This window comes from Pangasianodon hypophthalmus, chromosome 9 (genome assembly GCF_027358585.1).
Source record: "Pangasianodon hypophthalmus isolate fPanHyp1 chromosome 9, fPanHyp1.pri, whole genome shotgun sequence".
In the NCBI taxonomy this organism is placed as follows: domain Eukaryota; kingdom Metazoa; phylum Chordata; class Actinopteri; order Siluriformes; family Pangasiidae; genus Pangasianodon; species Pangasianodon hypophthalmus.
Window position 1 is genome coordinate 3,630,009 of NC_069718.1, and position 22,756 is coordinate 3,652,764.

A 22,756-nucleotide genomic window follows, 5' to 3' on the forward strand; every position below is an offset into this window, starting at 1 on the left:
TATGCTCTGGCCCCATCCCAATGCGGCGTGGTGATGTAGCTTACAGCAGGTTATGATCGCTGAACTGCTGTACGTCCAGATAGTGCTCCGAAAACAATGTCAGCTTTATAGATTTTTGGAGTAGTTTTGAGGGCAAGGCTGGCCTTTTAGGACGGGACTGTATCCATCCCACTCCTGAAAGTGCTGCTCTCTTTTCTTGCAGCATAGCACATAGTCTCAGAACAGGCCTAGTTAATCAGTGACAATCCCGAGCCAAGGCCAGGGAGCAGACAAGCAGGTTAAACCGACCGGTTGCTAGCTGCACTGAGTCGTCACTCAGATTCCATTATATTGAGACTGTGTCTGTTCCCTGAGCTACACAAAAATGTAGAAATACTCAAAGTTTGTTTCAGTAACCTAATCAACATAACATTAAATCATACTGAATGCACAGCCAGCACCTTTGATCTGAAGCTAGGACTGTTGAATATTAGATCTCTTACATCTAAAGCGCTTACTGTTAATGAAAATATTACTGAGCAGGAGTTTAATGTACTGTGTTTAACAGAAACGTGGATTAAACCAAATGAGTACGTAACATTAAATGAAGCTAATCCTGCTGGATACAGGTACATACATCAGCCTCATCTAAGTGGCAGAGGAGGAGGCATCGCAGTCATTTATAATTATAATCTAGGCATCACACAAACCTAGTCATAAATTCAACGTGTTTGAAGTTTTTTTTTATCATAAAATATGTAACCACAAAAAAATAAGCCTACCCAGTCGATTCCACTGATTATTATTTACAGCCCACCAGGGCCATATTCTGAATTCCTTTGTGAATTTGCAGATTTTATCTCTAACCTGGTTGTTTCATTAGACAAATCAATGCTGGAGATTTTAATATTCATTTTGATAATCCAGAAGACTCTCTGAGAACAGCAGTTGTGTCAATTCTAGATTCAGTAGTGGTTAATCAGAATGTAATAGGACCCACTCATAATGATGGTCACACTCTTGATTTAATACTAACATTTGGATTAAATATAGAAAATATAGTCTCATTTCCACAGTCTGAATCTGAAGCTATCTCAGATCATTATCTCATCTCATTTAAAATGTGTCTCAATCATAATATATGCACCTTGCCACATCACTGCATCAAACATACATTCACATCTGCAACTGCACAGAGTTTTTTCGGTAATCACCCAGAGTTACCAACCATGACTGGATCACCACCTGATCCCGAAGAACTTGATCAGGCAACTGAATGCTTAGAGTCAACGTTCCGCTATTCCACTAACCAGATAAAGTAGCTCCACTTAAAAGAAAAATAATTAGAAAGAAAAAGCTAGCACCCTGGTATAGCGATCTCACACGAACTTTAAAACAGTCCACTCGAAAATTAGAACGTAAATGGCATCGAACTAAATTGGTAATATTTCATACAGCATGGAAGGAGGGCCTTTTGAGCTATAGAAAAGCTCTTGGTGCTGCTAGATCAATGTATCTCTCCACCCTAATAGAAGATAACAAAAAATAATCCTAGATTCCTATTTAATACTGTAGCAAAATTGACTAGGAATAAAACCACAATAGAAACATGCACACCATCAGTATGTACAGCCATGGCCAAAAGGTTTGGCAGTGACATAAATTTTGTGTTTTGCAAAGTTTGCTGCTTCAGTTGTTGTGGTGTTGATTCACATTGTTTCTAGATTATTGTGCAGAGTGATCAGATGCATTTTAAATAACTGCAAAAAAATAAACTTTATCACAAAAACCCAAATTTCACTGTTTTTTGGCCCTGGCACAAAATGACCAGCTAACATCATTTCATTAATCATATCATCAGCACCTGGGAAAGTGTAAACAAGTACTAGTCAGGTGAAATCACTCTATCATTCTGATTGGATAATAAGAACAGATAGATTGCTATAAAAGGAGGGAAGAAGTGTTTCCAATCATTGTGTTCTTGTGTTGGCAATGGTTACCTCCAAAGAAAGATGTGCAGCCATCATCGCTTTGCCTCAAAATGGCCTCACATGCAAGGAAATTGCTGCAAAAAATATTGCACTGGAAAGAACCATTTACCAGGTCATCAAGAACTTCAAATAGAGAGGTTCAACTGCAGTGAAGAAGGCTTCAGGACGTCACGTCTGCTATGGAATCATGTCACCACCAGTGCAGAGCTTGCTCAATATTGGCAGCAGGTGGGTGTAAGTGCATCTGCACGCACAGTGAGGCGAAGACTTTTGGACAATGGCCTGGGGTCAAGAAGGGCAGAAAAGAAGCCACTTCTCTGCAAGAAAAACACCAAGGACAGACTGAAATTCTGCAGGAAGTACAAGGATTGGACAGCAGAAGACTTATGGAAGGTTATTTTCTCTGATGAAGCCCCCTTCCGACTGTTTGGGACATCTGGAAAATTGACTGTCCGGAGAAGAAAAGGTGAATGCTACCATGATTCCTGTGTTGTGCCAGCAGTGAAGCATCCTGAAACCATCCATGTGTGGGGTTGCTTTTCATCCAAGGGAGTGGGTTCTCTCTCAATTCTGCCCAAAAACACTGCCATGAATAAAGAATGGTATCCAAACGTCCTGCAAGAGCAACTTCTTCCAACGATCCAGGATCAATTTGGTGATGTGTGCATTTCTCAGCATGATGGAGCACCATATCACAAGGCAAGAGTGATAATGAAGTGGCTCAGGGATCATAACATTTTGGATCCATGGCCAGGCAACTCCCCGGATCTTAATCCCATAGATAACCTGTGGTCAGTCCTCAAAAGGTCAGTGGACAAGCAGAAGCCCACAAACCGTCAATAACTCCGAGCACTAATAAGGCAAAAATGGATCGCCATTAGTCAGGATTTGGCCCAGAAGCTGATATCCAGCATGCCAGAGCGAATTGCAGAGGTTATGAAGAAGAAGGGTCAACACTGTAAATATTGACTCTTTGCATATATTGAATGTTTTTGCCAATAAAAGCCTTTAAAACCTATTAAATGCTTATGATTGTTTTCCAGTATACCATAGAAACACGTAAAAAAAAAAAAAAAAAAAAAAAAAAAAAAAAAAGTCACTGCCAAAACTTTTGGCCATGGCTGTAGTAGCGATGACTTCATGAATGTTTTCAATGGCAAAATTGAAAATGTCAGGCAAAAAAATCAGGATATTAATTTAAAGAAAGACAATTTGCTAACTAACAATCCATGTTTTGACATTTTGACATTCTGAGTCATCAGTATGATCTCCATTAAGACAGCATTATGGACTATATAAAGATTCTAGCATCTGTGTGCAGGATACCCTTAGACTCTCAGCTATTTAAATATGTTTGGCAAAATAATCCCTTTCCAACTGTTGGCTATAGATACAGAAAACTTGAATCACCTCATAGTAAAAGAGTGATCAGTGGAAGTCTGAAAATGTCATAACACTAACAAGACATGGGTATCTGTGAACTCCTGTATGTAGAAAAGAGAGCACTTTCCTCTGAGAGTGTTATGCTGCCCTGTAAATATAAATACAGTACTGTGCAAAAGTCTTAGGCACCCTATTTTTTTTTTTTTAGTACAAACTGTTATAGATGTTTTTTTATGACTTCTTCATTATTGATTCGTCAGTAAAGAAAGCAGCAGATTCCATAAGAGACACTTTTCAGATAAAAACATAATGAAGGCTGCTGGGTTTCGCTGCAGAAATAAGAAGCAAGTCGACAGTCAAAGTCTCCAGAAGAACTGTGGCTGCTTCTGCAAGATGCTCAGTAACACTTACAGCTCATTTCCTTATAAAACCGCACTAATTATACCTGAGATACTGTTTTTTTTTTTTTTTTTTTTTTAAAGCGAAGGATCTTCACACCAAATATTGACTTTGTTTCATTTATTACTGTTTACTGCTCTTTGTGGTATTTTTTTAATGTAGAAACATTAAATTTCATTATTTTTGAAGGCATCTTTGCTCTACAGCATTTCTTTGCATGTGCCTAAGACTTTTGCGCAGTAGTGTATATAAATATATTACTTATACGGAAAAATTTCTGGTCTTTTTTATATTATAAAAACACAACACGCAAATATTACCCTTAAATGCAGAACTGAATCAAGTACTCTGTTTTGTTTTGTGTTCTCCAGATACATTTACACACATTTGACCAGCAGATGTCATCATCTAGCGTGTATAGTGGTGCTGGTTAATTTCATACAATTGTCACCATGTCAGTGTTACTGTTGTACTGAGAATAAACCACCACCCATATATCTGCTCAGCTGTGCTCCCTGTCCATTAATGGATGGTAGCAGGGTGCCAATACTTTGTGCAGAGAAGGAGATGGACTACAGTCTGTAATTGCACACCTACAGAGTTACTTGTATGACAGGTGGACCTGATGAAATGAGTTTGGATTATTTTGCTAAAACTTTTAGGTCCAACATGAGCATAAATGTCATCAATGTGGGATAATTGATTATCCTGTAGTGATTTTTTTTAATATTACAGAAGTTGTTGGTGTAATATTAGAAAAAGTTCTATCTTCAAACTCATGGATAAAGCTGGTTTTGTAAGGTTCTATCTGCCAGACTATCATCCAGTATGAAAAAATGCAACATAGCCGGCCTTGACCAATCAATATCTGTTTTATTTACAGTCAGTTTTTATTTACAGTCTAACAGAAAAAAGATCCTGGAAGTGTCAGTGTGTTGAGCTGGAGGAGAAACTAACTTTTAGCTCTACAATATGTTCTACATATTCCCATGTAGGAATGTCAGAACTGACAGTGATAGCCCATAATCTCAAAATGGCTCCTCACCCAGATAAAACTGTATAATAATAATAATAATACTAATAGTAATAAAAAAACATAATGAGGTGTGTGTGGCTTTATGGCACTATAATTGTGTTGCTATGGGCAATGTTGTTGAATAAAGGTCACATGACCATAACTGCTATGTATGTTAGTGTGTTCAAATTTCACTCCCAAAATGTAAAATATATATAAAGCATAAAATGTTTATGCTAAACATTTAGCAATTGTCTGTGCATCATTGTGGTTGGATGGAAAGGCTTCTTCCCACTTAGAGAATCTGTCTACCACTACTAGACAGTACCTTTCCCCTTCTTTCTTTTCTGTCATGTCAATAAAGTCCATGTAGATGTGTTCAAATGGGCCTCAAGCTCTCTGCTTGAGGGAGAGGTTAAAGATGATGGTAAAGACAGGTTCTAGTTGGTTAACACAGACTTTTAGCACACATCCAGGGATGTTGTCCGGACCGCATGCTTTTCTGGTGTTAACTTCGTGTAGCACCTTCCTCACATCCAGTTCTGTAATGACCAGTCTTTCCTGTTCCCCAGCTAGACCTGATGGTTCATACTCATGGTTTTCCTGGTCTGTGCTGGTAACCTCAAACCATGAATAGAAGATGTTCAATTCGTTGGCTAGGGAGGCACTGCCGTTATTAATGGTGGGGGGCTTGGGTTTGTCGTCTGTAACAGTTTGCATGCTCTGCCACAGACACCTGGAATCTGCCTGCTTAAACTGGGTCTCAATCTTGTCCCTGTATTTCCTTTTGGCTTCCCTCACCATTTTCCTCAGGTTGTAGGACGCCGCTTTGTATTCGTCCATGTTGCTGGTCTGCAGCCCTGCGTTGTAGGCAGCTATGCGCTCGTTCAGAGCTTTCCGCATGGATCAGTCTACCCATGGCTTCTGATTGTTGACAATGTAGATGAAACACTGAAATCTTCCTTGTTTCTTTTTCAATAATAAATAAGTCTATTCTGTAAGCTGGATCTCTTGGGCTCACAGAAGCCTCTGTACTCAGGCAGATCACACTGATGTTTCCTCAACGTGAGAAGAGAAAACACATAAAGAGGGAAATGATGAGGACCAGCGGGCAAGAGCAATTTATTCCAGCTTCACCTGGAGACAGACAGAAAAGATTTATTCTAAACATTAGAGAGATCTATACTCAGAGAGATCACACTGATGTTTCCTCAGTGTGAGAAGAGAAAACACATAAAGAGGGAAATGATCAGCGGGTCAGAGCAATTTATTCCAGAATTATTGAATAAAATCTTAAATGGTGTCTTGGTAGAAATGTGATAAACATATTATGTAATAAAATGTCACAGATAAATGCCAATCCTCACTATTTATAATTATTTAAATTTGGTTTGATATTTACTCACTTGATGTTTGATCTTTCTTCTCTTCAGGTTTTTCTTTGGAGGAAAAAGAAAAACAAGAATTTTAGAAACATTCCATTGTTCACTTTTCTCTTCTCTACAGTTATAAATATATTTACTTCATAACTGCAGGAGCATCGAAAGTCTTACAAATAATACAGTCCTGTGTTTCTCCCAGTGCTATCCTGCATTTTCATTCTGTTTTATCTAATTCTCTTCATTTCCAGTTTTTTTTCTGCCCATCTGAACCCTAGAAATCCTGACACATATAAAAAGTTCAGAAAAGTTTTAAAAATTAAAAATATAATTGGTCCCAGTGTGTAACAAAAATCATTTGCAAAGTTGAAGTTTTTTGTTGTGTCATATTTGATGTCGGTTTTTTAAATGATTTTCTCAAGGTAATTTTTCCCCACAGCACAGAGTACTGAAATTACTACTAGGCTAGAGCAATAGGTTATCAGTAAGTTTATCTTAGTTTATACTAAAATCAACCAGAAAAAATGCATTTCTGTCTAAAATTTGAGTCAACACGTCCAGGACAGTGAACCTTTCTGGCATCTAAAACACACAACAATAAATTACACTTATAAGATCTAATACTATTGTTTTAATTATAAAATAATGAATATTGTGTTTACTATTCATATTTAAATAGAAATGTATAAATACTGCATTTAGTGAGGTTACATAGAATCAATTTATTAATAAATACACATCATTCATTTACAATAAATAAATAAATAAATAATAAGACTGATTTTACTCCTGTCATGGATTTCTCAGATTCAGCAGTCTTTCACTGGAAAATGAACACGTCTCAGCCACATGCAGGCGGCCATTTTAAATGACTGATAAAAAAGTGACATATTTGGATTTCACTGAAGAGCCACTAGAGGACACCAAACACATGCTAACGAGTAAACAACAATCTTTAGCAATCTCTGTTGCACAGATAAATGTAAAAAATTGACAGATATTAGGGATGTCCTGATCTGATACTTTTATATTTTCATGAATAATACACACTAAGGCCAGATATACTTGAGCTCAAGTAACTCTGCATTAGGAAAACCAGCTATCATCACAGCTATACTTTTTCAGATTTCTTGTGATGTCCCTCAAAATAACGTGACCCCATTGCATGTCTATTTCTCACACATCGTGTCCATCCTGATGGTTCTCATCATTTGGAAGTAACTCGCTGCTGCTGAAGATGGCCTCCGACATGGACAGTCTAAAGATACATGCGATTACTGTGGATGGTAACACTTAGAAACCATGAAGATGTCTTAGGACTACAATTGCTATGATAGCTTTAGGACTGCGATTCCCATGAACAGTTTTGCACTCAAGTCTCCATCAGTGAACAGTCGGTAACTTCAACAAAACAGACTTCATTTGAAAACTACAGTGAATTTCCTGGTTACACAATTGCACTTTCTGACCATTTAGCACACAGTTATAGAAGGGAATTATTTATAATCGCACAATCCGGTGTCACCCAGATGACGATGAGTTCCCTTTGGAGTCTGGTTCCTCTCAAGGTTTCTTCCTCATGTCGTCTCAGGGAGTTTTTTCTCACCACCGTCGCCTCTGGCTCGCTCATTAGGCATAAATTTATAAATTTAAAATTGAATTGAATATTCAACATCTCCTCGATTGCCTCGATTGCCTGAGAACCGCAAAACTGACTAGCATACAACGCTGCACGTTTTAAATTAAAACTGGAGTCTATCCACTGTGCAGTAAGGCTATGCATTGACATTGAGCAAACATCTAAAGTCCAAATGTCAGTAGTAAAACTGACTGCAGTCACATCTGCAACACAATCTTGTAGGTGGTCATGAAGATTATTGTAAAGCTCCAGTATGGCAGTGAAATGTAGTGTTGAGACAGGCGACGTACTGCAGCTCCAAAAGCTCCAGAAGGCGACGAAAACCTCCATTCACTACAACAGAGACTGGCTGGTCATATAGAGCAATAAATTCAGCTAACCTCTCTGTAATTTCTCTCGCCTTGTTGATGTTTTGAGGAAACGTCTCTTTGAAAACATCCTCCAGTGTTTGTTACTTTGGTGAAGGATTTTTCTTGAGTGACCTGCGTGAACTCTCTGTATTCCTTCAAATGTTGTATCATATTGGTTGTGTTTAAAGCTCCTCTGTTGCTTGTATTGGTATTTCATACAGTGCATGTGGCTGTTGTGCTGTTTTCCTTTTCTACTTTCTACTAAGTTGTGAAAGTTGTGGACTTATACGACAGTTGCATGAATGACACAGAATGACACAATGAGGTAAAATAACATCAATAAAGGATCGATCGTGGATAGGACTTCGCAGACCACGATCCATCAGAATGTGCCTGGATCAACTTTAATACCAACACGTGACAAAGTCTTTTGGATCAGAACAGATCTTTTGGATCAGATCAGAACATCCCTAATAGATATCAAATTTATAATAAAGTTATAGAGTTAAGAACCATTTCAGTACTTTATCAGCTCATGTGGCTCTTAGATGAGGACTGAATCTACATCACTCTACACTTCAAAAGTGAAAAAAACCCTTCCTTTGTGTAATGCAGGCAACACACTTCGATTACTAAGGGGAAGTGAATGAGTGTGTGCTGAAAACAGTATTGAAATGCAGGACAGGAGGTGTGTGTGTGTGTGTGTGTTCTCCTCACTCAATCTAACACAGCCATGAAAAGCTTTATAATTAGCTGTGAAAGGCATTAAACTGTGTAGTGCAGTCTCAACCAGGACTGAAAAACACCGACATCAACATTAAATATGCTGTTAAAGTGAGCTTAGTACCTTTCCAGGCATTTTAAACTTTGTGTACTGATATGTGTCATATTCAGTATCGTCTGAGACTAATCCACTTACCGTAGACTGAGAGTTCAACTTTCTGGACCAATTTTCTGTTTTTCTGTTTCACTAACATGGAGCTTCTGTAGACAGCAGCATCAGTAGCACTGACGTTCTTCAACACCAGGGAACAGTTTCCTTTAAGCAGCTCATCCTCAGGAACGTCCACGCGACCCTCATATCCCTCACCCTGTAATGAGTCTTTACCCTTTCGCTCAAACACAGTCTGGGAATCGATATACCACTCAACATGAGGTGTTTGGATGGACAGATCGCTCCATTCACATGGCAGGACAACTGTGGAACCCACTTGAGCAGATATCTGAAAAGCTGCAGGGACATGGAAAAACCTTTTAGGAAATGATCTTATGTTAGGAACATTATGTTTTTATTTATTTTATAGAAACTAAATCCATACAGCTGCTGAACCATAAGACATAAAGGAAGCAGATATAACCCTAGGAATTTTCCAGATTCTTTACTTTCATGCAAAAAGACACAGATGCAGTAGTATAATGTAGTAGTATAATGTTGTGTGTTGACTAATTTGAATTTTAGATGTTAATTCTTGAATATACAACAAAACAGTTTTGTGGTAAAGAAGATTTTTTGATATTTAATCTGCTGTTAAAAAATTACATTATTTAGAAAAAAAATAATAAATAAAAAAAAAAATAGTGCTCTGTTATCTGATATGCTATGACTTCTATAATTAGTCAATATTTTACATTGCATAATTTACTTACCATCAACTGAGAGTTTAACCCTGCTGATATCTTGCATTTTGTCTGTGTTAGTTCTGTCCAAGGATTCCACCACAAAGGATCTATAGGCACCGTCATCAGTGATTCTGACGTTCTTCAACACCAGGGAACAGTTTCCTTTACGCAGTTCGTCTACAGGAACGTCCACACGTCCTTCATATCCTGGGCCTATATACTTACCATCACTGCTTCGGTCAAACACAACATCAACATCGGTGCGCCATCGAACGTGTGGTGTTTCTGTGAACTCCTTTCTCAGGTTACATGGCAGGACGGCTGTGGAACCCACTCGAGCTGATACAGTAACGAGAGAATCTGCACTGATGGAGTCTGTAGAGGGAAACATTACAATCTACATGATCTGTAGCATTTTATTTTATTTGTAGTATATTTTAGTCAATGATAGGACACTTATGTCTTGTTAGTCTTATGGAACCTGATCACTCACCCACACAGGCAGCGACCCATAAGATGTAAATACAAAGGAGGGTCATGATGCCTGTAAGACTCTTGCTGAGTGTCTGCAGATTTTCTGAAACAAACAAATGCAAGTTATAAACAAAAGTGACATTACAGCTAACTGATTTCACACATAGTTGTAGTGATTTTACACTTTTACTACACATAAGAGTCATGATTAGTCAAAATTACATTTAAGAGCATGTTCATCTACATCCGGTGATTTCAGCGCTCTTTTAAGATTATTACTCGTCACACTGTACGAGATCCTGATAAACTCTATTCTGAATGCTATAACACACTGTGTGATATTGTGTGTTCTCCATGTCAGATTATATGACGAAAATCCTCTAAAGATAGACCTATGACTAAACAAAATTACTATATTCTTCATATATCAACCATAACAATAAGGAAATCGGCTCGTGCAGAAAACAGGTGCGCAAACACAAACTAGTGCTCAGTGTAATAGTGACAATTTTATGTCCTGACAAAACAACAAATCACTCTTATTTAAAATCCCACATTTCTATACATTAACCATGTTTAAGCTTTAACTGTCACCTCTGTAGCGCTCCCCTGAGTTTGCCGTCCTCCTATTGGTGGATTTTAGATGAGTGTCATAGCAGCACTTATGAAATTTCATACACAGAGAGAACTTTGTTGTGGACTGACTTTGGTCTCAGTGGCACTAATGTTATGTGATGAGCAGGAGTGAGATCACTAAGTGTAAAGCTGATTTACCAAATGCTTTTCTCCCTGATGCTTTGTTTTACTTGGAAAATTCTTTAACTAAAATTAAGCTAAAATGAACTTGTTTATTCGTTATTTCATCTTTAAATCAACTAAACCTTGTTCGTTTCATGAACTAAAAATAAATTAGGTTAAAACACAGTAAAATTTATTAAAACTGCAGTGTAACATTGTGCAGAATATATATTTGTAATTATTTATTGAGTAAATCTGTCATTTTAACTAAAGATTGGTGAATTAAGGATGTTTGTGCTTAATCCTCTAAAACAGACACATTCATCTAGCAGAATGTCAATCAGAAATGAATATCAGAGGGACTTTTAGTGTGTAAAATTAAAACCAAACAATTGGTATTAAGTAAAATGGAGGGGGAAAAGAATAAACACGCAGTTTCTGTATGTGAAATATGAGGATGAGAACTGCCAGAACTGCCCTAAACACAGCATACAGTTTAACATTAACATGAAAAGATCTCCACTTTCCTCAGCACTGGTACAGGTATCATAAAATGAGTTTCAGTGTTTTTGCTTGGTATCAGATTGATAAGAGAATCAGTAATATTGTGAATTTCTGTAAAACCAAGTTCCTGTCTGATACACAACACATAACTGATTTACATCATACGACTCACCTGAACTCAGTGTCTGCTGGGAACAAAATCCAACTAGCCTCCACTAAACACTGCTATGAACTAAAAACCTGCTCATTACATCATTTCTGCTGATTTTATTTAGTACACAAAAAAGTGAAGAGGTCACAGAAATACATCTTTCAGTTCACATATGGACTCATGACTGTGTATTCATCCATGTACAGAATAATTCATGGAGGAACAAGAAAGTCATCAGCTTTTATACAAGCACATGAAATTTTACTGAGTTTATTGGTGATTTTTCTGCTTGAACACACTGATTAACCTGATCATTACCTGGAATTGGGTGAAATCTGTGATATTTATTCACTATTAGGTGGATATTTATAACCGTAACTATTAATCCTCTCTCTGAAAAAGTCATCCTGTCTCTGAAATGAAATATCTGCTCTTAGATAAAAGTTCCATCCAGTCTGATTAAAGGGTCAGTGATTCTCCCTCAGTGTTTTTACCACAGAGCGGTGTCTAGTAGAACATTAAACTACTGAAAGCACAGTCCACACATTTACAGAAACATAGATAACAATCCAAAACTGAGCTTACCTTGGATCTGGAAGAATATTTCTTGTGATTTAGATAAAGTTGATGAGTTTAGGAGGTTCTGCTCTCAACCGCCATTAACAATTTCCTGTAAAACTTCCCGTAGCTTTTACTTCCTCTTTCTCATGAGGGTGAGGGTCAGACAGCTGTGCTGTACAGATTTGGGAGAGAATTTGCACTGCGGATCTGAAATTACTGAGTATTTCACTCCATCTCTAACACCTACCTAGAGTTCATTTTTATGCTATTTATCTGCAAGTATAACATGGAGGCATGTTTACCTTTTAACGCTCGCAACATTCTCAGTGTGCGTCAGGGCTCTTCTTCTTCTTTTTCTTCTTCTTCTTCTTCTTGGTTTTCAACGGCGGCTGGCAACCAGCGTAATAGGTGCATTACCGCCACCTTCTGCTCCGGAGTGTGGAACAGACGGACATTTATATTCTATTTATCAGCCCCGTCTCCCTAATAAAACCAAAGAAAGCTTTACTATTAATTTCACTTGACCATTTTATTAAAACCTTAAAATTTAGTTGTTGAATTCCATTTTTCTTTATTTCTTCTATCATATTGTTCCTTTCTTGTTCATACTTAATACATTCAAGAATCACATGAGGTATTGTTTCTTCAACATGACATTGTTCACATAACCCGTTTGGATGTTTCCCTATAATTTTAAGTGTGCTATTTAAATTAGAATGACCTAACATTATTCTATTGTAAATAACCTCTTCTTTCCTTGATTTACCTATACATTTTATCTTCTGACTTACTTTATTAATTAAGCTGTAAAAAAATCTTCCCTTTTTCCCATTATTCCACTTTACTTGCCATTCTTCAATCACTTTACTCCAAATTAAAACCTTAATCTCTGACTTAACGGAACTTGAATCTCTATGATTTCTCTCTGTAGTGCTTGTTTCGCTAATTTATCCACCTCTTCATTTCCCTTTATTCCTATGTGTGCAGGAACCCATATAAAACTGACTGAAATATTATTTTGAACAATTCTTGAGTGTATTTGTAAAATACTAAAGAGAATATCTTGGTGGCTGGATTTAAAAGATATCAAACTCTTTAAGACTGATACTGAGTCAGAACAAATTAAAACATTCCCAGGTTTATGTTCCTCTACCCACTGCAATGCCAAAAGGATTGCTACCATTTCTGCAGTATAGACTGCCAAATGATTTGAAGTTCGCTTTATTCCCTTGATTTCTCTGCCTGGAACTGAAAAAGCAGCCCCCGTTGTCTGACGCTCTGGATCTTTTGATCCATCTGTATATATTTGTATATACTGGGTATATTGGTTTCTAACATATACTGAAAATGCAGATGACAGGTCTACTTCTCTTTCTGCTTTTTTACTTCCAACATATACAAATCTATTTGAGGTGTCACATAAACCCATGGTTCATATTCTGGAATTAAAACTGTTGGGCTTATCTTGATACTATTTACCTCCATTTCTTCTACATATATTTTACTCCTCCACCCAAAACTTATTCTACATCTTTTATTTTGTTCCCAGTACTTCTGTAAGACCATTTTCGTAGGATGTTCTTCTTTATGCCCCTGGAGGTTAGCCCAGTAGTTGATCATTAATTGTTTCCTTCTAATTTCTAGTGGCATCTCTCCTAACAAGACTTGTAAAGCTGGAATGGGTGTCGTCTTTACTGCTCCACAGCACAGTCTCAGAGCTTGAGCTTGTATTTTATTGAGTTTTATCAACAAGTTTTTTGATGCTGAATCATATACCACACTACCATAATCAAATACAGACCGGATCAGTGCTACGTAAATAGTTTTTAATGAAGAAAAACTTGCCCCCCATTCCACTCCACTTAGACATCTCATGACATTTAACACCTTCTGACATTTCTCAACCATTTTGTTTATATGTTCATCCCATGTAAGTTTCGTATCAAAATAAACACCTAAAAATTTAAAACTCTTCACCCTCTCCAACGATCTCTCATACATCTTCAAACTCACTTCTGGGACAACCCTCTTCCTAGAAAAAATTACGGTTTTAGTTTTCTCCACTGAGAATTTAAATCCCCAAACATATGCCCATTCTTCTACCTTTCTAATTGCTTCTTGCATCTTCCTATTACCATATAAAATATTCCTTCCCCTTTTCCAGAGAGCCCCGTCATCTGCAAAAAGAGATCTTCCTATACCTTGATTTACTTGATTAAAAACATCGTTGATCATTATAGAAAAAATGAATGGACTTATTACACTCCCTTGTGGAGTTCCATTTTCTGTCTGGTATATATTTGACACTTCATTCCCTATTCTTACCTGGATACTTCTGTTCGCTAAAAAGTCTTTCATCCAATTATATATTCTCCCACCTATATTCATCATTTTTAGTTTAATCAAAAGTCCCTCTCTCCACATCATATCATACGCCTTCTCGACATCGAAAAATACTGCTATTACTGATTCTTTATTTATCTGTGCTTTTCTAATTTCATTTTCCAAACATACAATAGGATCCATTGTTCCTCTTCCTTTTCTAAAACCACTTTGGTATTTAGATATTATTCCTTTCTTTTCCAATAAATATGTCAACCTTTCTGTAATCATCCTTTCCATAATTTTACAAACATTCGATGTGAGGGCTATTGGTCTGTAATTAGAGGGTTTTGAAGGGTCTTTTCCCGGCTTTCTTATAGGAATTATTATAGCTTCTTTCAACCCTTTTGGTAGTCTTCCTTCCTCCCACACTCTATTATATAATTCTAAAACTTTTCCCACAGCCCCATCTTTAAGATGTCTCAGCATTATATACCCGATCTGATCCTTTCCTGGAGATGAACGTGTTTTATTTGAGTTACAAATTGCTCTTTTCAATTCATTTAAGGTGAATGGGAAGTTAATTGGCTGATCTTCCATTCCCCCACTCCTTTCCAACTTTCCTAGATTTTTCCTCTTTGTTATTTCTCTCCTCCTCCTTCCTTCCTCACTTAAGTTCCCTGACCCATGTATCTGTACAAATGTTTTTACCAACATTTCTGCTTTGTCCTTATCCGTTACAGCTATTTCTCCTTCTGACCCTAATACTGGATATTCCCACTCTTTCTTACTACCTTCCATTCTCTTTATCATACTCCACACATCACCTACTGGAGTTGTTCTTCCAATTTCATTACAAAATCCTTGCCAGCTTTCTCTTTTAGCTTGCCTAATAGTTCTCCTCACTACTGCTTGAGCTTTCTTGTATGATATTAAATGGTTAAAATGATGTGTTCTCTTAAGAAGTTTAAAAGCTTTATTTCTATCTCTCACAACTTTACTACACTTGTCTTTCCACCATGGAACGGCTCTCCTTGTCATTTTTCCTTTACTTTTTGGGATTGATTCGAACGCTGCTTCAAGTATTATGGCACAGACTTTTTCATTAAGCATGTCAATTTCTTGAGTTGACTCAATTGCTACCATTCTTTCCTCACAAATTTCTTCAAATTTAGCCCAGTTTGCTTTTTCAAATATCCACCTTCCTTTTCCTTGTGTTATCGTTCTATCTATCTCTACATCCAACGTTGTAACTATTGGGTAGTGATCACTCCCAATGCTAGATTCCCCCCATACTTCCCAATTACACTTACTAGCAAAATTGTTAGAAACTAGCGTCAAATCCAAAACAGACTCCATTCCCGTATGAACATCTATCCTTGTTCCCCTCCCATCATTTAAACAAACCAGCCCCCTTTCCTCTATTAATTCTTCTACCACTTGTCCATTTGCATTTATGTATCTCCCTCCCCATAGTGTATTATGTGCATTTAAGTCCCCACACCATATTATTCTATGACTATCTTGACCCTGTACTTCTTTTAACTTATCTAACTTCAATTTTTTATATGGGTTATAATAATTTATGATAACTATTTCCTGTCCTCTACCCCAAATCCCCACAACAATATATTCTTGATCTCTTCCTTTTCCCAGTATTCTATATGATATTTCTCTTTTGATAAATGTAGCACACCCTCCACCATTCCCTTCTTCCCTATCGTGACGTACTATAGTATACCCTTGTAGAACAAAATCTAAACAACATTTCATCCAAGTTTCTTGAACACATATTACGTCCGGTCTTACATTCAGTTCTTCAATAAAATGCTTGAACACACATGTGCACTGTGTTCCTCTCCACAATTACAACATTTCAGTTGTACTCCCTCCTCACATTTGCCATATTCATGGTTTCCTCCACAACGAGCACATCTACACTGTCCCTTGCATCTTGTAGCAACATGTCCAAACCTTTGGCAATTAAAACATCTCACTGGTCCTGGTATATACTCTCTTACGATGTAGCTCATCACCCCCAACATTACTTTTTTTGGAATTTCATCCCCTAAAAATTCTATTACTACGTTTTCAGTATCTCTCCTGTTTCCATTTACACCTGATTTTATCCTTTGAGCATTCACTATCTTCCCTCCCTTTAAGTTACCTTTAAACTCTTCCATGCTTATGTTAAGAGGAACACCAAAAATGATCCCTTTTCGGCCCCTACTTTTACTTTTTTCTCCAATTCTGTTTGTGCTGACAACTTTTATCCCTCCTAACTCTTTCAACTTGAGAGCTTTATTTGTTTGTTTCTTCTTTATTACATCCAACCAGCAAATTTCCATCAGAAAGCACTTTAGTGAAGTCTATATTTCCTATATCTCTATTTATGAACTTTGTCAGTTTTAATGGATTTATTTTGCTTACTCCAAGCTGATCTCCAAACCTTACTATGCACTTTATACTCTCCCTACTCTTTTCATCAGACTCCTCTATCTCACTCCTTTTCTTCCGTTTTTCTCCTTGATTGCTCCTTACTTCTTTCCAGCTGTTTCCTAAAGATTTACCATTCTCCTCTTCACTTCCTATATCCATACTTCCTTCACTATCCCCCCACTCACACCTCTCTGTTCCATTAACGGAGCAGTTGTGCCTCGCCACAGGGACAGTTGCAATATTCATTAAAATATAATAAAAAAAAACATTATATAACATCATATTGCAATTTCTTTATTTTATTAGACAGGGTTAAATTGGTTAAATTGTTAAATTTGTTAAATTGGCCGTATAAAGACAAAGACTAGTAAAAGAACAAGTAACTACCACGTTTTGGTTAATTATTAGGCCTAAAAAAAATTGAACTACAAAATATTTTTAATGAAAATCAAGACTGAAAATTTACTGAAACACTTCTGTGATCTCCTCTGAACTGAACTGTGTGTGTGTGTGTGTGTGTGTGTGTGTGTGTGTGAGGTGTAGTGTATGAGTGTGTGAGAGAGAAAGGGTAAGAGAGAAAGAAATTAGTCCACATTAGACTCGCAGTTGTGGCAAGTATAATTGGCTCCCCCATCAGTGCAGGCCTGGTGAGCCCATGCCTTGCATTGCCAGCACTGTACCCAAACCTCTCTTGGTTTCGAGTAACTCTCCAAACAAACAAAGCAGAAATCCTCTTCTTTGTCAGAGTCAGTGTCAATGTCTAGGTTTTTTGTCTTTTTGTTTTTCTTCGCTCTTGTTTTGGTTTTATTTTCATTTAACTTTCTCCTAGCTTTCTGGTGCTTCTTTTCCAATTCCAGTGCCTCTTTCTCTGGGGGTTCTGTAAGAATAGCAGTCTTCCGCTTTCTCTTCCCTTTTGAGATTTTTCTTGGTCCTGCTTTAGGGTGAGGTCGTAGAGTCTCAGGTGAGAAATCTATACGGGAAGGTGTCACTTGTGCAGTTACAGCTGGTGCGGGCAGTACAGGTGGCAGTGGTTGAGCTACAGCGGGTGGAGACAGGAGAGCCACAGACGGCATAGGTGGCACTGGTGGATCTGCAGGAGGTGCAGGCAAGGCAGATGGAACTGGTGGAGCTGCAGTAGATGGAAGAGGACGGTCTGTCACCAAAGATGGTGCAAAGTCAACATCTTGGAAGACCTCCCGATTAAATAGCCAAATGCCAGTGCACCTAAAACCTGACTGCACATTTGCTGGTGTTGCTGCCAAAGGGAGGGCCAACCTAACAATGCCAGGAATGTCATAAATTGACACTGTCAGGCCTGGGTGGCTCTTCATCCATGAGTCACAGAAGGAGTTCACAGCTCGTTTTAGAGGACAGTAAACAGTACGATCCAGTGGCTGTAGTTTTGAGAGCAGTGAAGTGCAAAGGAAAGCAAGACAATACCTATGTCTCTGCAGAAATTTATTCCTTTCAGAGACCGATGGGATGAGTGGTTGTCCAGTATAAGCAGGACTTCAGCATCCACTGAGGACTTAGTGTGGTGTTGGAAGTGTTTCAGGAACACGATAAAGTCCTCCTCCAGCATCCACCCAGATGCATTGGCTGTTCCAATGCAACCAGATGGGCCATCACGAATAAAATGATGGGTGGGATCATATTCCCCAGTGCATTGACTGCACAAGCAAGGGTCACAAGTGTCCCTCTTTCTGCCGATGACCCAAGCTGTCTACCACCACGCCTGGCAACAATATTTTCTGGGTTTTGGACAGTTGTAACCCTTGTTTCATCCATGTTCCACACGTCTTTTGCCTGAAATTTGTGCTTATCTAGCACTTTCCCAAGATTGTCAAAAAACTGGGAAAAATTATATCTATTAAAACTTGTGGCTCTGGATAAACTGGTAGGTTGTGGGCACCGTATGGAAAGACAAGGTTGCCTCTTCATAAAAGCCAAGAACCAGTCACGGCTGGCCATGGAGTTCGCATTCCAGGTTTCAGGATAATTACAGCGATAATGCACAGCCAGCTGGAAGGCAAATTGACGAACCTGAAAAATAGAGCAGTGTTTAGGGTTTAATATAATGTCTCACTTTCTTTTTTCTTCACTCTGTCTTATTCTCCCAACTAGTCTTCCTTCCTCTGTTTTATTCTGATAGACAACCTCTTTCAACACGTTCTTGTTTACATACACTTTTTTATACCTTCCTCTTGCTTACCTCTTTGGTGCTTAGACCATAGAATAGATCAGCTGCAGTTTTTAGGTATTCTGCAAGGCTCTTTGCTTGCTGTTCAGAAAAGACCCTCCTGGGAGTCCAGTACCCTGTCTTTGCCTCCTCTCCTGGGCATAGCTTCTCTCTCTTTTTCATAAACCGATAGAGGGTTGTGTGGCAAATTGCAAAGTCCTTTGCCACAGGCCTCACTGTCCTGCCTTCATCCTTCACTATGCTTGCTGCTAATGTCAGAACAGATAGAGGGACACCCCTATCTGTTGTGCATTTCCTCTCTCGTGGCATACTGAAAACAAAGAAAAAATGTAGGCTACATTGTGGCCTATTTTGAGAGTATTTACTTAAAAAAGGAAGGATATCTGGCTATTGATAGGATTCTTTATTAAGCCATAAAATTACAATTGTACATCAATGTGATAAGGGTGATAAGGGACAGTTGCAACAGTATGATGGGACGGTTGCAACAACATGTTGCGACTGTCCCTACTCTGACAGCCATGATAAAACTTGCTATGCTAGCTAGATACAATAGCTTTGACACTTGCTAGCTATGCCTATTAGAAGCTAAGAAAACACTGATTTAAATTATATGAATGAATAATGCTTCACAAAAACAGTTTAAACAGTATGAGAAAAATTCTGAGCATTAAAAAAAATATACTTTTTTTACCTTGAAATTAGCTTTTTCCAGAAGGAATGGTCACACATGGCTGATTTCTTCCAGATGGGGGAGGGGCTAACTGAGCATGTGCAGTATGAGCATCATCACTCTAGCTCATTCCTGATTAGCCATGTTGCAATGGCCCCACGTTGCAACCGTCCCCGCTGTCCCCTACTACTGAAATATTGAACTATTGTTTTTTATCTGGATATTGAATTTAGCAACATTTTTACTGTTTTTAATAACCTCTTAAATTGGTCATTGCCAATGCAAGATCTTTTGGTTTGATGGTCTATCAATATGAAATGAGTATTGTGTAGTAGATTAAACATCTCTTGGCTCAAATCGATTCATTGATCTTTTAAACTTGAATTCAAATTATGCTAAGTTTCTAGAATAAAATTAATAATTTTTTATTCAGCGCATAGAGTACTGTGAAGTGATATAAGTGGGCTTGATCATAGATTGGGGATTTGAAATGTCTAGTTTATAAGTTTATAGGTCAAGTTTATATTAGATTAAAAAGTGCCTCCTGGCTCAAATATATTGACAGATCATATCATTTTGACTTGCATTTACTTGAAAATTCTATAGTAAAATTAATTAATTTCAATTGTGGGCATAGAGTAGGTTACTGTAAACTGATATGAGTTTATTTGAGAATGAGAATTTTGAATTTCCATTTTATTTCAGCAGTAAGTTGTAAGTAAAATATTAATATTTTGGTGTAAGAGACTTCCTCTGTAAAATGAACCATCTACACTTTTTTAAAAAAATGTGTTTATGGTTAGATATAACAATAGTAATAACAATGATAATAATAATAATAATAATAATAATAATAATAATAATAATAATAATAATAATTATTATTATTATTAAAGCTTCAAGCAGCATTTTCAGGGGCCAAGCACCCAGACTCGGTGAGCTGCACATTCACAGATGCACTACAATTGTTGCCTAAGCAATCACAGGAAAGCAGAGCGATAACTTTAGGCAAAGGGATTCAAATATATAAAATATGGAAAACTACAGTCAGGTCCATAAGTATTTGGACAGGGACACAATTTTGGTAATTTTGCCTCTGTGCACAACCACAATGGATTTGAAATGAAGCAATCAATATGTGATGGAAGTGTAGACTTTCAGTTATAATTCAATGAGTTTAACAAAAATATTGCATTAATTGTTTAGGAAATACATACTTAACATAATTATAAATACAAGGATTATTTGTACTACTTGGATTCCTACTTTGCAGTCAATGACTGCCTGAAGTCTGGAGCCCATGTTCTCAAAACTCAAATTCTGAGTTTCCTCCCTGGAGATGCTTTGCCAGGCCTTCACTGCAGCCACCTTCAGTTGCTGCTTGTTTGTGGGTCTTTCTGCCTTCAGTCTTGTCTTCAGTAAGTGAAAAGCATGCTCTATTGGGTTGAGATCAGGCGACTGACTTGGCCTTTGAAGAATATTCCATTTCTTTGCCTTCAAAAAGTCTTGAGTTGCTTTCGCAGTATATTTAGGCTCATTATCCACCTGCACTGTGAAGCGGCGTCTTATCAGTTTTGTAGCATTTGGCTGAATGTGAGCAGAGAGTATAGCCCTATACACCTCAGAATTCATCTTGCTACTTCTGTCAGCAGTCACATCATCAATAAACACCAGTGAGCCCGTTCCACTGGCAGCAATACATGCCCATGCCATAACAGTGCCTCGATGTTTGACAGATGATGTGGTATGCTTTGGATCATGAGCCCTTCTTTTCCTTCTCCATACTCTTCTCTTCCTATAATTCTGGTACAAGTTAATTTTGTTTTCTGTCCAAAGAATCTTGTTCCAGAACATGGGAGGCTTTTTTAGATGTTTTCTGGCAAAGTCTAATCTGGCTTTCCTGTTCTTGAATGTTACCAGTGGTTTGCACCTTGTTGTAAACCCTCTGTATTTACATTCATGAAGGCGTCTCTTGATTGTAGATTTTGACAATGATACGCCAACCTTCTCCAGAGTATTCTTGACTTCTGTTGATGTTGTTAAGGGGTTTTTCTTCACCAAGGAAAAGATTCTGCGATCATCCACTTTAGTTGTCTTCCGTGGTCTTCCAAGCCTTTTGATGTTGTTGAGCTCACCAGTGCTTTCTTTCTTTTTTAAGAATGTACCCAACTGTTGATTTGGCCACTCCTAAAGTTTCTGCTATCTCTCTGATAGGTCTATTTTGTTTTTTCAGCCTAACGATGACCTTCACTTGCATCAACACCTCTTTGGACCGCATATTAAGAGTTCCCATGAACAGCTACCAAATGCAAACTCAACACTTGGAATCAACTTCAGACCTTTTATGTCCTTAATTTGTTATGAAATAACAAGGAAACAGGCCACACCTGGCCATGAAACTGCTTATCTGTCAAGTGTCCAGTTACTTTGAACCTGTGAAAATGGAGGTACTGCGTAAAAAATGGCTGTAATTCCTAACCAGTTAATGCAATATTTTTGTTAAATGCGTTGAATTAAACCTGAAAGTCTACACTTCAATGACATCTTGATTGCTTCTTTTCAAATCCATTTTGGTGGCATAGGGAGGCAAAATTACAAAAATCATGTCCCTGTCCAAATACTTATTGACCTCACTGTATATAAAATATCAAAAAACATTTGATAACTTTTGTAAGAATTTCAAATTGGTAAACAGAAAGTACTCTTGAAGTACAGACACTTCTTCTTACCCTAGGGAATCATAGGAATGTAGAAGTTGGAATATAGAACTGTGAATTTAGCACAAGTCCTTAAAATAAAATTAGGAAAATTATGGAAGTTGTCACAGTTTTTGACCACAGGTGGGACAGTCATTAAACTTTTTGGGGACATTATGATGAGGTCCTGAAGATCAAGTCTCATAACAATATGCAATTGCTTTACTGAGACACAGCCTGTCA

General features: G+C 37.6%; 1 protein-coding gene across 4 annotated transcripts in view; it reads right to left on the bottom strand.

Moving 5' to 3' along the window:
- Nucleotides 1–4,605: 4,605 nt before the first annotated feature.
- LOC128318803 (butyrophilin subfamily 1 member A1-like) overlaps nt 4,606–22,756 on the bottom strand; it is a 55,229-nt gene continuing 37,078 nt past the window's right edge. Inside the window, exons 1-7 of one of the 4 annotated variants that reach the window (XM_053236722.1) lie at nt 12,486–13,074; nt 12,208–12,350; nt 10,249–10,332; nt 9,783–10,130; nt 9,055–9,366; nt 6,174–6,206; nt 4,606–5,904 (exon numbers count right to left, since the gene is read on the bottom strand). In XM_053236722.1, the coding sequence (XP_053092697.1) occupies nt 5,828–5,904; nt 6,174–6,206; nt 9,055–9,366; nt 9,783–10,130; nt 10,249–10,294 (816 nt within the window). In that variant the 5' untranslated portion in view covers nt 10,295–10,332; nt 12,208–12,350; nt 12,486–13,074 and the 3' untranslated portion in view covers nt 4,606–5,827. Of the gene's footprint in view, nt 5,905–6,173; nt 6,207–9,054; nt 9,367–9,782; nt 10,131–10,248; nt 10,333–12,207; nt 13,075–22,756 lie in introns of those variants that run through there. The other 3 variants (XM_053236720.1, XM_053236721.1, XM_053236719.1) reach the window with 3 other exon arrangements.